This window comes from Notolepis coatsorum (assembly GCF_963971535.1).
Source record: "Notolepis coatsorum genome assembly, chromosome: 4".
In the NCBI taxonomy this organism is placed as follows: Eukaryota; Metazoa; Chordata; class Actinopteri; order Aulopiformes; family Paralepididae; genus Notolepis; species Notolepis coatsorum.
This window is the reverse complement of record NC_140168.1, coordinates 82,930,755-82,947,339: the sequence shown is the minus strand read 5'-3', so window position 1 is coordinate 82,947,339 and position 16,585 is coordinate 82,930,755. Positions and strand designations below refer to the sequence as shown.

Sequence of the window (16,585 nt, the reverse complement as noted above, 5' to 3'; positions counted from 1 at the left end):
GTATTCAGTGTCATAAGGTGCATAAGGCTAGTATTAGTAGTAATAGTATTACCCATTCAATATGCACATGACAGAAAATATTATATGCCATATAATATTTTCTGTCATGTGCATATTGAATGGGTAATACTATTACTACTAATACTAGCCTTATGCACCTTATGACACTGTGAATATATTTTTCAGTTAGTTAGATTCTAACTAACTGAAAAATATATTCACAGTATTCAGTGTCATAAGGTGCATAAGGCTAGTATTAGTAGTAATAGTATTACCCATTCAATATGCACATGACAGAAAATATTATATGCCATATAATATTTTCTGTCATGTGCATATTGAATGGGTAATACTATTACTACTAATACTAGCCTTATGCACCTTATGACACTGAATATATTTTTCAGTTAGTTAGATTCTAACTAACTGAAAAATATATTCACAGTATTCAGTGTCATAAGGTGCATAAGGCTAGTATTAGTAGTAATAGTATTACCCATTCAATATGCACATGACAGAAAATATTATATGCCATATAATATTTTCTGTCATGTGCATATTGAATGGGTAATACTATTACTACTAATACTAGCCTTATGCACCTTATGACACTGTGAATATATTTTTCAGTTAGTTAGATTCTAACTAACTGAAAAATATATTCACAGTATTCAGTGTCATAAGGTGCATAAGGCTAGTATTAGTAGTAATAGTATTACCCATTCAATATGCACATGACAGAAAATATTATATGGCATATAATATTTTCTGTCATGTGCATATTGAATGGGTATATAATATAATATGCTATTTTATATATCATTGTAACAGTGTAGTGTAGGACTTACAAGAATGACAAGACTGTAACTGTAACTTCTCAAGTTTATTTCACACTCTGCATACACACTGACAACACACACACTCAGTTCAATGGGCATGAGAAAACATGTGTTTACATTGCCAAAGCAAAAGTGGAACAATACAATAAAAATATATGTACAATAAAAAAAGGAATAGGAATGATGTGTAAACAGAGCTGTCACATTGCAAAATGGAATACAATCAAAAAACAATTCCACAAAAAGGTCTGTCAACAGTCACTGATAGTTCTCCTTTATCTGTTTTTTTTTTTTTTAATGTCTCTACCTTAGTGAGAACGCTGGCACTGGGAAGAGGTAGCTAGTTTTTCAATGTCTGGGTTGTAGGAGCTGGTTGCAAGCCTCAGGCAGTCCACAAGATGGTCATCTGTTAATGTGGTTCTGTACTTGGACTTGATGATCTTCATGTGAGAGAAAGCAGACTCACACAGGTAGGTTGATCCAAAACATGCTGTTAAGTTCATGGCACATCTCCTGAGATTGGGGTACTTCTCAGGCAGCAGTAGCTCCCAGAACTCTGCCTTCATCCCTTGTGTTGCCCTGGCTTTAATCTCAATGTCAGTTTGAAGTGTGAGGATCTCGTTCTCCACAGCATGGCTGTCCAGATTAAACAGTGTGGCCACTTTGGATGTGATGTCATCCACATCTACAGTTCCAAATGGAAAACACATGTAGCTTGCAACAGGTTCAAGTATTGAAAAGTCTGTGAAGCGCTTATCAAACTCTGACAAGATGCTTTGAACTTGCTCCTCATAATGTGTGCAATCAAACTGTGCGGTGTCCTCACCCTGACGTTGAAGTTCTGCTTGCATGTGAGGAAAGTCGCGTAGGTCACTGCGTTGCAGCCTTCTCGCCCACATGGTGAGCTTGCTTTTAAAAGCATTCACTGAGCTGATCATGTTTATTACACATTTATCCTTTCCCTGCAGCTCTAAATTCAGGTTATTCAGTATGCCAGTGATATCGGTTATGAATGCCAAATTCAAAAGCCAGTTGTTGTCCTCTAGATGTGTATATTCGGCATGTTTAGCAAGCTTGAGAAACTCTTTAATTTCAGGCAGCAACTCGCTGAATCTCTCCAGAAATTTACCTCTGCTCAGCCACCTTACATCTGTGTGCAGCAGCAGGTCTGTGTGCTCCGCCCCCGTCTCCTCCATATGTGCACGAAATAGCCTCCTCTGTAGGCTCCTTGCCCTGACAGAGCACACAATCTTCATAGCGATATCCATAACGTCCTTCATATTTAAAATCTTTGCACACAGCACTTGTTGGTGAATTATGCAGTGGTAATTAAGGAAGTCCGGGAAAGCGTCGCTTTTTTTGCACAGTCCGATGAACCCATTATTACAGCCAACCATGGCTGGTGCCCCATCGGTTGTAATAGAGATGAGTTTATGGAGGGGCAGTTTGCTCTGCTTAGCGAACTCCATGAAGGCTTGAAAGATGTCTTCACCTTTAGTGTATCCTTTAAGAGGCAATATGGTGAGCAGCTCTTCTTTTGCGCTCATGTCGTCAAAGGCCATTCTAATGTAAATACATAGCTGTGCCACATCTACCATATCAGTCGATTCATCGAACTGCAGGGAATAACACTCGCATGTATTAATGTCCCTCATGAGTTGCTGGTGGACATCTTCGGACATTTCCTCACAGCGCCGGGTCACAGTATTACGTGACAGCTGAAGGTCTTTAACAGCATCCATAATCTCTGTGTGATACTTGGAATTACCGAAGAGTGAATCGGCAGCGGCAGTCAATGCCTCTTTTACACATTCGCCGTCTTTAAAGGATTTTTTCTTTTTAGCAAGAATGTGACTGACACGATAAGAAGCAATTGTTGCAGCTTTTGCCTTGGTGCTGGGCTTCGTAAAAGTAGACTGTTGTCCCACTAGTGAAGACTTCAGCTGCTGGAGTGCTGTTCTTCGTAGTACTGTTTTTGGAGGAAAATCCGCGCGGTGTTTCTTGTGCATCGTTGTATAATGCCGCTCCAAATTACCCTTTTTCGGCACAGCCACAGTTTGTTTACAAATCAGACATACTGACTTTGCGTTGAAATAAACAAAAAAGTAAGCCTCCTCCCACTCTTCATGGAAATGATATGTTTTTGGTCTTTTGGCTGCTCCGGTTCTGCTTGCGGCGCTGACGCTGGTGCTATCCGGCAGCTCATCGGAGGCGGCGTTGGAGCTGCTCCCTGGCGGCGGCGGTGGCAGGCGCAGCTCGTCGGAGGGTCCTGGCGGCGGCGGCAGTGAAGTCTTGCTTGCGTTGTTGAAAACGAGCGTCCTCTGAATGAACCTCTTTTTAGCTGGTGGTGTTCCATTCATCTTGCAGTTTCGAGTGACTGGTCTCAGAGCCACGTTTATACTGTACCTGCCAGGTGATGGGCCCGACCCCCACTCATGCCACTCCATGAAAACAAAGGCATCAATTTGCATCCCTATGGTGAAGCTCGCTGTCCGGAATGTAGACGGTATCGATTGGCGCAGGCTGCCTTTTATACACAGGACTGCTCGAACGTGTATTGTCCTCCCCTCCAAATCAAATCAAATTAAATGATTTTCCAAAATAATCTCGCGGCCTACTTGAAACCAGCGCGCGACCTACCGGTCGATCGCGATCGACTGGTTGGGCACGACTGCTTTACAGCTTTGGGTAGGGCGTTCCACATTGATGTGGCATAATTGCGAAACGTGTTTAGTCCCTTGTTTGAGCCGAATCTGGGTTTAACATGATTTATGGAGCTCCCTCTGGTGTTGTGATCGTGGTATTCACTGACCTTTGGGAAGTATTTTGACATGTACATGGGTACCTTGGTTGTGTAGTGTATCTTGTAGACCAGGCCCATTGCAAGTTGCTGTACTCTGTCGTCTACTCTAAGCCATCCTAGGTTGTCAAAGTGGGCAGGGGTGAGGTGGGTTCTAGGAGTCAGGTCAAGCAGTAGTCTGACCAGTTTGTTTTGAGATGTTTGTAATTTTGTTTTTAGCGCCTTTGAGGTGCTTTGGTACCATGAGGTGCAAGCATAGTCGTAGTACCCTTGAATGAGTGCTCCTGCCAGAGTCTTCAGGGTATTCTTGTTTACCAGAGAGGAGATCCGGTACAAGAATCGAGTTTGTTGGTTGACTTTTTTTATTACATTGGATGCCATTTTGTCACAGGAAAGATTAGCCTCTAGGATGGAACCCAGGTAGGTAATTTCATCTTTCCTTGTGACAATATTGTCTCCCACTGTAACTGAGAAGCCGTCGGTCTTGCTGAGTTTGTTATTTGACCCGAAGAGAATGGACTCTGTTTTGCCCATGTGTAATGATAGTTTGTTATCGGCGAGCCATATACAGATTTTGCCGAGTTCCGAGCTGAGGGTTTTTTCAACCTGTAACTTGTTCTTGTCAGAGACCAGCAGGGCTGAGTCGTCCGCAAACAGGAACAAGTTGCAGTCACAAGCTGACGGCATGTCATTTGCATAAATTAGGAAGAGTAGCGGTCCTAGTATGCTTCCTTGTGGAACACCACAGCTCACTGTGAGGGGGGGGGATAGAGTACCGTTTACCTCTACCATCTGTTCTCTCCCCTCCAGGTAGGATTGTATCCAGCTCACTGATAGACTATCAAAACCAATTGCTTTTAGCTTGTCAATCAGAATGGTGTGTCTCCGGCGGTCTCGTAGTGGTGACTGGAGTGCTGGACGTCCCGCGATGGTTTTAGTGAGTTTTTCCTTACCTTCGCGTGTCTGTGAGTGCTTGCATTCTTTCATTTATTTGCATTTATTTTTAATTTGTTGGACCTTATGGAGTTCTTGTTCTGTTCTTGACTTATTGTTATGTTTCTTCTTGACTTGTTTAAAGAAGACGTGTACGGCCCATGGGGACATTAACGTATGTTGTCGGGCCTTACAAATAAATTTGATTCGATTTGATTTGTGTGATTGACAGTGTCGAAGGCCTTTTGTAGGTCCAGCATGACCATGCCGCAGTATTTGCCCGCGTCCACCTCTTGTTTGATGTGGTCGTTCAAATAGAGAAGGCATGTGTCAGTGGAGTGGGATGTTCTGAAGCCAGATTGGAATTCGTAGATTAGACTTCTTTTCCGCGAGGTACTTTTCGACCTGTTCGTATACTATTTTTTCCATGACTTTCGAGATGGATGTAAGGATAGAAACAGGGCGGTAGTTGCCTGCGTCTAATTTGCTGCCCTTTTTGTGCAGGGGTGTTACTCTCGCTATTTTGAAGTCCTTGGGGACGTGTCCCTGTTTTATGGAGAGGTTTATTATGTGTGTGATGACTGGGGTGATGGCGGCTGCTGAGTCTCTGAGGAATTTGGAGGGGATGTTGTCATGGCCAGTGGCCTTGTTCGGTTGGAGGGAGCTCAGTTTTTTGAGTACCTCATCTGTAGTTACCATTTCCAGTTTGAAGTTGTCTTTGTGGACGCCTAGGTTCTTGTAGTATGCTACTATGTGTTCTACCCTGGCATACTGCCCTGAGTGGGAGGGTAGTTTGTTTACCAGTGTTGTGGCTATGTTTGTGAAGAAAGTGTTTAAGTAATTGGCTACATCCAGCTTGTCTGTGATGAGCGTGTTGTCCGTCTTTATGTTTATGTTTGAGAACCTGGTTTTACGTTTTTTACTGCAGCCTAGTTCATTATTGAGTAATTTCCAAAGTTCACGTGGTTTATTTTTGTTTTCCTCAGTTTTGTCATGGAGTTTACGTCATTTCTTAGTCTGTTTCTTTCTAGTTTGAGTTCAGTCACGTGGGCTTGGAGTTCACTGCTCGTGCTTTTGGTAAGCTTTGACTGACTTTTACGAAACTCAGAGAATTTTTTGTCACTGGCTTTCATAGCGGTCAGTATTTCAGTGTGCATCCACGGCTCAGCACGATTTTTTTACCCTGGTGGTTCTTAGGGGGGCCATGTTGTTTAGTATTGTTGAAAATTTGGTTTTGAAGCCAAGCCAGGTTTCTTCAGCCAGTGTACCATTGAGCTCATCTGACCAGTCCAGGCTCTTCAGTTCAAGGTTAAAGGCCTCGCTAGAGTAGGTTTTGAGGTCTCTAGATGTGACTGTTTTGTGACAGCCAGCCTTTTGCTTTAGCTTTTTGCGGGTACAGAATATCATATAATGATCACTTAACCCGCATGCTATAACCCCTTTATTGGTGATCTTGGACTTGTCAGAGGTCAGGATGAGGTCAATGGTAGTCTGAGTTGATTCACATACCCTTGTGGGTTGGGTGATTAGCTGGCTGAGGCCGTGCAGATCACAAAACCTACTGAAGGCCTTGAAGACGGGTGCTGCTTTACGTTGCATGTCCGTGTTCCAGTCCCCAATAAGGATTTCTTCTACGCCCTCCACCCCAGCTAAACACCCATCGAGTGTGTCATAGAAGCCACTGTGTTCTGGCGGTCTATAGATTGTGCCTACTAGTACTGATTTCGCCCTTTCAAATAAGATTTCAATCCATACAGTTTCAATCTCGTCATGGTTAAGGTCAGTACGGTTGATGCATTTGGTATCTTTGTGAATATACACACAGACGCCACCTCCATACTGGTTTCTATCCCAGTAGACAACGGCCTGCTCCTGAACATGGGTAAAACCAAGGAGCTGATCGTGGATTTTAGGAGAACACAGCAGCACACACACCAATGTGGATAAACGGGGCTACCGTGGACAGGGTGAGCAGCTTTAAGTACCTGGGGGTCCACATCTCAGAGGACCTGACATGGACAACACACATAGACTCAGTCGTAAAAAAGGCGAAGCAGCTTCTACCACCTGAGACAGTTAAGGAAGTTCAGAGTATCGGGGAAGATACTCCAGTCCTTCTACTCCGGAGCTGTAGAGAGCATCTTGACTGGAAACATCACTGCCTGGTATGGAAACAGCAAGGCACAGGACAAGAAGGCCCTACAGAGAGTGGTGCGCTCAGCTGAGCATACTACGGGTATTGCACTACCACCCCTGCAGGTCTTATATAACAAGAGGTGCAAATCCAGAGCCTCCAGAATAATGAAAGACCCCCACCACCCCAACAACAGCCTGTTCAAGCTGCTGCGGTCAGGCAAACGCCTGCGCACACCAGCAACTAGGACAGAGAGACTTCGGCTCAGCTTCTTCCCCCAGGCCATCAGAGTCTTGAACACTGAACTCTCCACACACAAGCACACATGCGCACACACACAACACACATACTGTATACGCTCACACACTAACAGTCACTTTAGCACGCGCACGCGCGCGCACACACACACACACACACACACACACACACACACACACACACACACACACACACACACACACACACACACACACACACACACACACACACACACACACACACACACAAACAAACATGCTGCACACGCTCACACTCAACGGTCACTTTACACAATGGAAAGGTCACTTTAAGAAAAAAAATAACGGGAGTGGTTCTTGTATAGTAATAGATGGATATAGCAAGATAGCATAAGGATATATAGTATAACTGTATATTGTATAGTATAGTATTGTATAGTAGTGTACATACTGTAAGACCCAGTGCCTCATCCGTAGCTTAACACTGTATTGCACTATCGCTCAGCATGTCTTTTACCATGCATTTTTTAAACTTTATGTACATTATACCTGTTATGTCTTATTCTTATTATTTGTATTATTGCACAATCGCTGCGGGCATGACCACCCGCATTTCACTGTATGCCTTGTATGCCGTGACAAATAAAACTCTTGACTGACTTGACTTGAACATACTGACTGAACTGTCCTGGGGCACAGAGATAACATATTGACTGAACTGTCCTGGGGCACAGGACGAACACACTGACTGAACTGTCCTGGGGCACAGGGTTCTTAAAATGGGTGGGTGTTCCCCTTTAATGTTGGAACGTTTCTCCATCAGGCAGGAAATGAACTACATTGGATTTGGTAGTCAATGCCACTTTCCCACTTTCATTATTCTACCAACCAAGATGAAGTTAGAGTAGAAGGAAGTACCTAGGCGATGGTTGGTTACATGCCAACCTTACCATCCATAAGCACAGTTTACCAGCATTTGACAGACGTCTGCCATTAATGAATGAAGGAATGATCATTACATTTATATAGCGCTTTTCTCACTCAAAGCGCGCCCCACAATGTAGGGTGGAAATTGCCTCCTTCACCACCACCACTGTAATACAGTAATAATGTTAATTTCCCATGTCCTCTTTGTTATAATACCAGTTTATATTCCAAGCCTATTATGTTGTGTGAAACAATTTAGTGTTTCATTCATAGTTAAAAGGGAACTTCACCAAAAAACAATGCTGATTTATTTTGCACATAATCTCACACATACATAAAAAAAACTAAAACAAAAAAACAGTTTGCACACATTAATTTAGTTTGACTAGTTATTGGGCTTCATTCATGAAGCGATATAAGAACAGATTTCATTCTTAACTAGCATTTCTTCTTATTTTGTTCTTACATGGGATTCAGCAAAGTTTTCTTATTTTTGCTTTTCTCTTAGGCAAGACCAAATTCTAAGAGTGGTCAAGAGCACTCTTACCCAGATGAGAAACATTTAAAAAAGCCTACCATTGATAATAATAATAATACATCAGATTTATATAGCGCTTTTCTTAATGCTCAAAGACACTTTACAAAACAAACAATACAATACAATACAGTTTTAGTAGATTAAATTAAAAAAAATATATAAAAAGGTGAGAGAGAAAGGAGTTCATGGGTTGAAAGCAAACCATTGGTCAATTGCCCCCAAATACCCCCAAATACGACTTTATTTTTCAATAATAATAATAATAATAATTATTATAACTTATTGCGTGCATTCTGCTTCTGAAATGGATTATATATTGCTTTTAGAACAGTTAGATGCTCTGGCTGCCCAGGCCGTATGCATAGAACGCACATCCTCTCCTCTCCTCTCCTCTCCTCTCCTCTCCTCTCCTCTCCTCTCCTCTCCTCTCCTCTCCTCTCCTCTCCTCTCCTCTCCTCTCCTCTCCTCTCCTCTCCTCTCCTCTCCTCTCCTCTCTGCTCTGCTCTTCTCCACACCTACAAGTTCTGAGCACACTCAGGGTTTGCTTTTAGCCACAGGGACCTTTCAGAGAGAGATGACAGGTGACAGATCCGGTATTTCCCAACCTATTGCGTGATTGGTTCTTGACAAGGTCGTTCAGTATTGACAAAGCCTACTTTGCTGGAACGATTTATTTCACACAATACAGTACGTATACGTATAAGTACAAGTATAAGTCTTTATTTTTCATCAGATTAACACACACACATGCGATGAGCAACCCACAGGAACACACACACATGCACTGAGTCGTGAGATGTGTGTGTGTGTGTCATTTTGAGATCAGTCGCAAATCGCTTCCTGTTGAATGGATCAGACAGGGATCAGATGCCGAACCTCGGCTGTTTTACACACGCCTCATTCGCCTTATAAGGAGATGGCGGGCGTGTCTGTATGCAAATAAATCGAGCGCGAACAGGTGGGATTCATCATTCAACACACCTGGGTAAGAACGGATTTGGACTTTAAGAACGGCTTGATGAATGAGAGAGTATTGGTGAATGAGGCCCATTGAGAGTAAATTAGTTTGAATATGGCCACCAGTGATGTCATCAGAGGACATTGGGTCTCATTCACCAACGGACTTAAGACAAAAAATTCGCTCTTAAGACATTTTCGGGGTGATTTTGGGATTCACCAACCGTCCCTTGTCTTGGATTCGGCCCTGACTAAGAGCAGGATTTAGGAGCGCTCAAGAGCAGTCTTAACTTGACAGTGTGCTCCGTGTTCTTAAGGGCTTTATTTGGGAGGAATCATAGTGGTTCCTTCATGTCAACTCTACAGGCCTCCTTGCATAATTTAAATAAATATGACAATATTTGTACGATAAATTACGCATTTAATGTCGGAAACATTTATAATATGGATTCATCTGATCACAGGGCAGCTGGATTAACCATATCTGAACCAGCTATTTTGGACAAATGTATAATTACTTAATTACTCAGATATTCAAACACAATTATGCAATTATTGTGGAATGATTGAAAATAATAATATATGACAGTGGATAAATAAATAAGAACTAAAGCTAATCACGTGGATATATCTATAGTGGAATAGACTGCATTAATATTCCATGATAAGTCTTGTTGCGCCACACACACACGTACACTGTATAGCCTACGTGTCTAATGAATGAACAGTAGGCTTATATTATTCTAATGACTTGTTTCATTAGGATTTAGTAGATACATATGCTCTGCCCTATACGTACAGTAAGTACAGTACACATATTAAGGCCGCCAGAGTCGGGCGTACCATGAGCGGACTGGTGGACTGTACTACTATAGGGCAGCGCAGTATCTGTGATCTCCTAATAAAACAAGTCATTAGAATAATATAAGCGTACTGCGTTCATTCATTACACACGTAGACTATATACTGCACGCCCGCGCGTGTGTGTGCGCGCGCTGCGGCAGGTGGCCACGAGCTGTATAGATGACAATACATTAATCTAATCTCATTTTGATCGGTCGCAAATCGCTTCATATCGGCCACCATTTCCACACGGCTGCATCATCAGTTGCATTATAATGAGCTGGACAGGTGTGTCTAACTCTTGATGACATACTTTTTGTGATTTCATTTGCACACGGGTCTGTTGGCTGGCTTAATAAGGAGCTGCCGGAGGTGTGTGACGTCTGTATGCAAATTAACTAAACAGGAACGCGCGTTCATGATTGTCAATGAGTGACATTCCTCATTGTGGCCATCCCAGCTGGGATAGTTTTGGCCACTTAAGACAGGTTCTCCACGTGTTGGTCAATCCGGCGATTTTGTCTTAGGCGGTTCCAAGATGGTTGCCCTAAGAGAACACATCCGGTGCCGTTAACGTAGAACTACGTTTCTGTCGCCCAACCGCTGTGTGCCGGAAACGTAGATCTACGTTTTTCTCACGGTATTTCTTTTAATCGCTATTGACATTCATAATTCAGCGGGGCACCTTGTGCATACTGTTCTGAGTGTGTCTGAGCTGGCAGACGGTCTTATACCTCCCTCTAACGCCTTCGGCCATTATTGTACCCCATTAGAAACGGGTTCGTTTCTTTTCTCTACCGAGCTGCGGCGTGGGGGCGGGTCCTAAACACTCCGGCAAAACACACGCTTGTAGGGATGGTTTGGACAACTGACCCCGCCCGCTCGTTGATGTGCAATGCCCAACAACATCGGAGACAGGATCGCTGTGGATAACTGGAATGGCGATCAGATAATTGGATTCTTTTTTTTGCATTACATCAGATACCGGGTAAGGACACTATATATGGAAGCTTGCGTTGATCTGATATTTCTTTTTACCGCGATTGAAGCTATCTGTGTTTTATGTGTGTGGCTGTTTTCCGTTGGGTGCAGGAGGGGGTGGGGGGGGGGCGCCGGTCTAAACCACATTGCATGCTTGCACGAGGAAGGATAATGATGATGATCTAGCGTTGATTTCAGGAAGATTCGATAATCGGGCGAAAAATTACAACGTGTTTATTGAATTACACAAAAACGCAGTTTTCACGTCTTTTCCCTGGAATTACTCAGAAGCACCCAAACTATATTCATATTCAAAACGGTATAAAACGGAAATGTACGGATGAAAAAATTATCTGTTTTTTGCACGTTGACTGGAAGCAACTCACTGACACTCGACGTCGTTATTAGACCCATAGCTATACTATAAAATATAGGTTTAGCTCTACAAACTACAACTATGTTTACATGGGGTTAATGGACGGCAAGGCCAGGTTACTTCCCAGAAGGGGCGTGGCACTCAATGTGTTAAATGATAAAGTAGCAGTCCCAATGATGTGAAATAATTTACCAGATATTATTCACGGAAGCGGACAACAGAGTCTTTGGTTAAGGATAGAGTTTACCGACAGAATGACATGTCGCAACACAGAGAAACCCAGTTTACGAGAATGACAAGCTAACAAAGTATTTAAATACAGCAGAGTAGACAAAACTAAGTGGAGCATTGACATACATAATATGAATTATAGGTACAATGTACAGAGATATCTGGATAATGACGTACTGTAGGAGACAGCTGTGTGTGTGCATGTGTGTACAAGTTAATAAGGCTGAAGGCTATGTGTATGCAATTGTGCGTGTGTGTGATTGTAAGAGAGACAGAGAGAGGGGCAATTTTTAAATCCATTATTTCATGGAGCTGTAATTAACACATGGATTCAATGTCCCTTATGATATCATTGGCGGCAGTGGCGGCCATATTCAAACTAATTTACTCTCAATAACTAAATGAATGTGTGCAAAACTGTTTAGAGTTTTTGGATGTGTGTGTGAAACTATGTGCAAAATAAATGAGCATTGTTTTTTGGTGAAGTTCCCTGTTAACCTTTTTTTTATGGCCCCAAATCATTTTAAAAATTTTTATTATCTTTTTCCCCCTTCTTTTTTTTCCGTTTTTCTCTCCTCCCAATGTTAGTCGTTATGCCAATTCCAAATCCCCTTCCTGGTCGTTGCACACTCTACCCCCTACCGTCGGTCTGGGAGGGCGGAGACTATCACATGCTTCCTCCGACACATGTGTACCCAGCCCACCACTTCTTTTCACCTGGCAGCACGGACTCTCACTGAGAGAGTGTAACGTGTGGAAGGTCACACTACCTCTCTTAGATCCTTCCCTCGCTGTGCAGGCGCCCCGACCGAACTGTAGGAGTCGCTGTCCACAACGACCCAGACCCACCCACCGGCTTCCCTCCCGCTGACCCTGCCAATCGAGCCAGTATGACGGCCGGCCAAGCCGGAAGCAACGATGACAGCTGGATTCGATACCAGTGTCTCTTGCGTTGGTGACGAGCGGCTTGTCGGCTGCGCCACCCAGCCACCCGGGCCCCAAATCATTCTTGATAGTGAATGTTGATATGATTAGCATACTTAGTACGTCTAGTTGTACTTATTTTTGTTACCCAGTCTGTATGATGATGTATGATCTGTATTGTATTCACTACCGTAGTTCTTACTTACATAATGTTATGTTACATAATCGTATCTTAAGTATCCTGTGGGAGGCCCCATACTGGCACACAGACCAGCACACTGTTGTCAGAGTGCTTATTGTTTGCAACGTCTCATCTCTTCTCTTCTCTCTTCTCTTTTCTTCTCATCTCTTCTATTCTATTCTCCCCACTTCTCTCTTATCTCCTCTTTCTCCTCTTCTCCTCTTTTCTCCTCTTTTCTCCTCTCATCTCCTCTTCTCTTCTCTTCTCTTCTCTTCTCTTCTCTTCTCTTCTCTTCTCATCTCTTCTCTTCTCTTCTCTTCTCTTCTCTATTCTTTTTTCTTCTCATCTCTTCTATTCTATTATCTCCTCTTCTCTCCTCTTCTCCTCTTTTCTCCTCTTTTCTCCTCTTCTCTTCTTTTCTCCTCTTCTCTTCTCTTCTCTCATCTCCTCTCCTCTCCTCTTTTCTCCTCTTCTCTTCTCCTCTCTCCTCTTCTCTTCTCTTTTCTCCTCTTCTCTCCTCTTTTCTCATCTACTCTCCTCTCCTCTTTTCCCCTCTTCTCTTCTTCTATCTCCTCTTATCTTCTCTCCTCTCCTCTTCTCTCCTCTTTCCTCCTCTTCTCTTCTCTTCTCTTCTTTTCTTTTCTCTCCTCTTCTCTTCTCTTTTCTCCTCTTCTCTCATCTTCTCTTCTCTCCTCTCCTCTCATCTTCTCATCTCTTCTCTTTTATCCTCTTCTCTCATCTTTTCTCCTCTCCTCTTCTCTTCTCATCTCTTCTATTCTCTCCTCTTCTCATCTATTTTATTTTCATCTCTTCTATTGTATTATATTATGTCCTCTTCTCTCCTCTTTTCTCCTCTCCTCTTCTCGTATCATCTATTTTCTCCTCTTCTCATCTCTTCTCTTCTCTCCTCTCCCCTTCTCTCATCTTCTCTTCTCATCTCATCTCTCCTCATCTCTCATCTTCTCTTCTCCTTTCTTCTCTTATCTTCTCTTCTCATCTCTCCACATCTCCCTTCTCCTCTTCTCCTTTCTTCTCATCTCTTCTTATCTCCTCTCTTCTTTTCTCTCCTATCCTCTTTTCATCTCTTCTCTTCTCTTCTAATCTCTTCTCATCTCTTCTCTTCTCTCCTCTTCTCATCTCTTCTCTCCTCTTCTCATCTCTTCTCATCTCATCTCCTCTCTTCTCTCCTCTTCTCATTTCTTCTCTCCTCTTCTCTTCTCATCTCTCCTCTTCTCTTCTCTGATCATCTCATCTGACCCGATCTTCTCTTCTCTCCTCTTCTTATCTCATCTGACTCTCTCTTCTCTTCCCTTCTCTTCTCTTCTCCCCTGACCCTCTCTTCTCTTCTCTTCTCTTCTCTTCTCTTCTCTTCTCTTCTCTTCTCTTCTCTTCTCTTCTCTTCTCTTCTCTTCTCTTCTCTTCTCTTCTATTCTCTTCTCTTCTCTTCTCTTCTCATTCTCTTCTCATTCTCTTCTCATCTCACCTGACCCTCTCTTCTCTCCTCTCCTCTCCCTCTTCTCCTCTCCTCTTCTCTTCTCCTCTCACCTGGCCCTCTCTTCTCTTCTCTCCTCCTCTCTTCTCTTCTCCTATCTTCTCTTCTCTTCTCTTCTCACCTTCTCTTATCTCCTCTTCTCTCCTCCTCTCTTCTCTTCTCATCTCATCTGACCCTCTCTCCTCTTCTCTTCTTCTCTTCTCTTCTCACCTGACCCTCTCCTCCCTGCTGTGTTTTCCTCAGGCGGTGGTTGTGTGCTTCCTGTTGTCTGGTGTTCTGGTCAGCGAGGCCTATGTCTTCCAAGCCAGTCGACCGGCAGAAGGAGGAGACAACCCACCTCAAACCAAAAGTAACAAACCCTGATGTCTTTAACCATTTCAATTAATTCATCAAAATATTGTTATGTACTTTCATCAAAATTGCTGTTATTATTAAGTAACTATGTCTTTATCAAAATCGGACTTTGAGGTTTTACCTCTTCGTTTCGCATTTAATTGGCTACAAAATGTGCAATAATCAGATTAAATAAATGACAGCCTTAGTCTATAAAGACGAAACTGCTCATAGGCATAATGAAAAATAAATAGCCTGTGCAGCCTATGCCTGTGTATTTGTTGACAGCAGTAGGCTAATTCACAAAATAAATTGGCTTATCGTCTAACCAAATAGCCCTTTATACAGGTTTAATCAAAGTGAAATAACCTGTTTATACAGGTATAATCAAAGTGAAATAACCTGTTTATACAGGCCTAATCAAAGTGAAATAGTCTCTTTATACAGGTCTAATCAAAGTGAAATAGTCTCTTTATACAGGTCTAATCAAAGTCAAATAGTCTCTTTATACAGGTCTAATCAAAGTGAAATAGTATCTTTATACAGGTCTAATCAAAGTGAAATAGTCTCTTTATACAGGTCTAATCAAAGTGAAATAGTATCTTTATACAGGTCTAATCAAAGTGAAATAGTATCTTTATACAGGTCTAATCAAAGTGAAATAGTCTCTTTATACAGGTCTAATCAAAGTGAAATAGTATCTTTATACAGGTCTAATCAAAGTGAAATAGTCTCTTTATACAGGTCTAATCAAAGTGAAATAGTCTCTTTATACAGGTCTAATCAAAGTGAAATAGTCTCTTTATACAGGTCTAATCAAAGTCAAATAGTCTCTTTATACAGGTCTAATCAAAGTGAAATAGTCTCTTTATACAGGTCTAATCAAAGTCAAATAGTCTCTTTATACAGGTCTAATCAAAGTCAAATTGTCTCTTTATACAGGTCTAATCAAAGTCAAATAGTCTCTTTATACAGGTCTAATCAAAGTCAAATTGTCTCTTTATACAGGCCTCTCAGGCCTTGCTGCAGAGCCAGTGTCATAACCTTTATTTTATTGACCTCTCAGGTCTTGCTGCAGACCCTTATTTTATTTATCTCTCAGGTATTCACTCAATGTAGTAGAGTCTGACAAGAAAACTCACCCCTACTTTGTACAAATAAACTTGTATAGCTCAATCTGTGGTTAAATAGATTGTGCTATACTGAAGGGGGGGCAGCAGTGACCTAACGCTTAGAGAAGTGAGAATGTTGTGACTGGAAGATTGACGATTCCAAAAGCGGCACGGTTGAGTAACACTCGTCCCTCTCTTAATGCCATTGAGCAAGGCATTTTTACCCCCCAACTGCTCAGTGGCCAACAGTATTTCAGCCATGCAGGATTTATTTTGGCCCAATAACTATAACTCAATAATCAGAGACATCTTTAATTTCATATCTCCATAAACGTCCTTGGTGTTTGTTTGATTTCACTAACTGCAGCTCGGTCTTGTGTTGTTGTTGTTGTTGTTGTTGTTGTTGTTGTTGTTTCAGCCATCTCAGACTCCCAGTGGGTGAGCTCCGCGGGGAGCTGTAAGGGCAGATGCTTTGAGCTGGAGGAGGCCCAGCCACCGGGATGCAGATGTGACAATCTGTGTAAAACCTACTACAGCTGCTGCAACGACTTTGACGACCAGTGCCTGAAAACAAGTGTGTTAACTTGTGTGTCATCGCCTCTTTACAGATTCTACAGATTCCTTTTATTGTCACGTCATTCAATACTTTACAGTTTACAGCAAATGAAATTGTGAAATTCACTTTGTTGTGGTTCCTCAACCATAGCAGCATCCAATAATATACATAAAATAAAATGAGCATAGGATA

General features: G+C 42.3%; 1 protein-coding gene across 1 annotated transcript in view; it reads left to right on the top strand.

The window, feature by feature from the left end:
• The window catches only part of enpp2l (ectonucleotide pyrophosphatase/phosphodiesterase 2-like), a gene marked incomplete at its 3' end in the record, with an annotated part of 151,295 nt that overhangs the window by 25,009 nt on the left and 109,701 nt on the right, over window positions 1-16,585 (top strand). Inside the window, exons 2-3 of the mRNA XM_084313248.1 lie at window positions 14,636-14,741; window positions 16,256-16,411. Of these exons, the coding sequence (XP_084169374.1) occupies window positions 14,636-14,741; window positions 16,256-16,411 (262 nt within the window). The remainder of the gene's footprint in view (window positions 1-14,635; window positions 14,742-16,255; window positions 16,412-16,585) is intronic.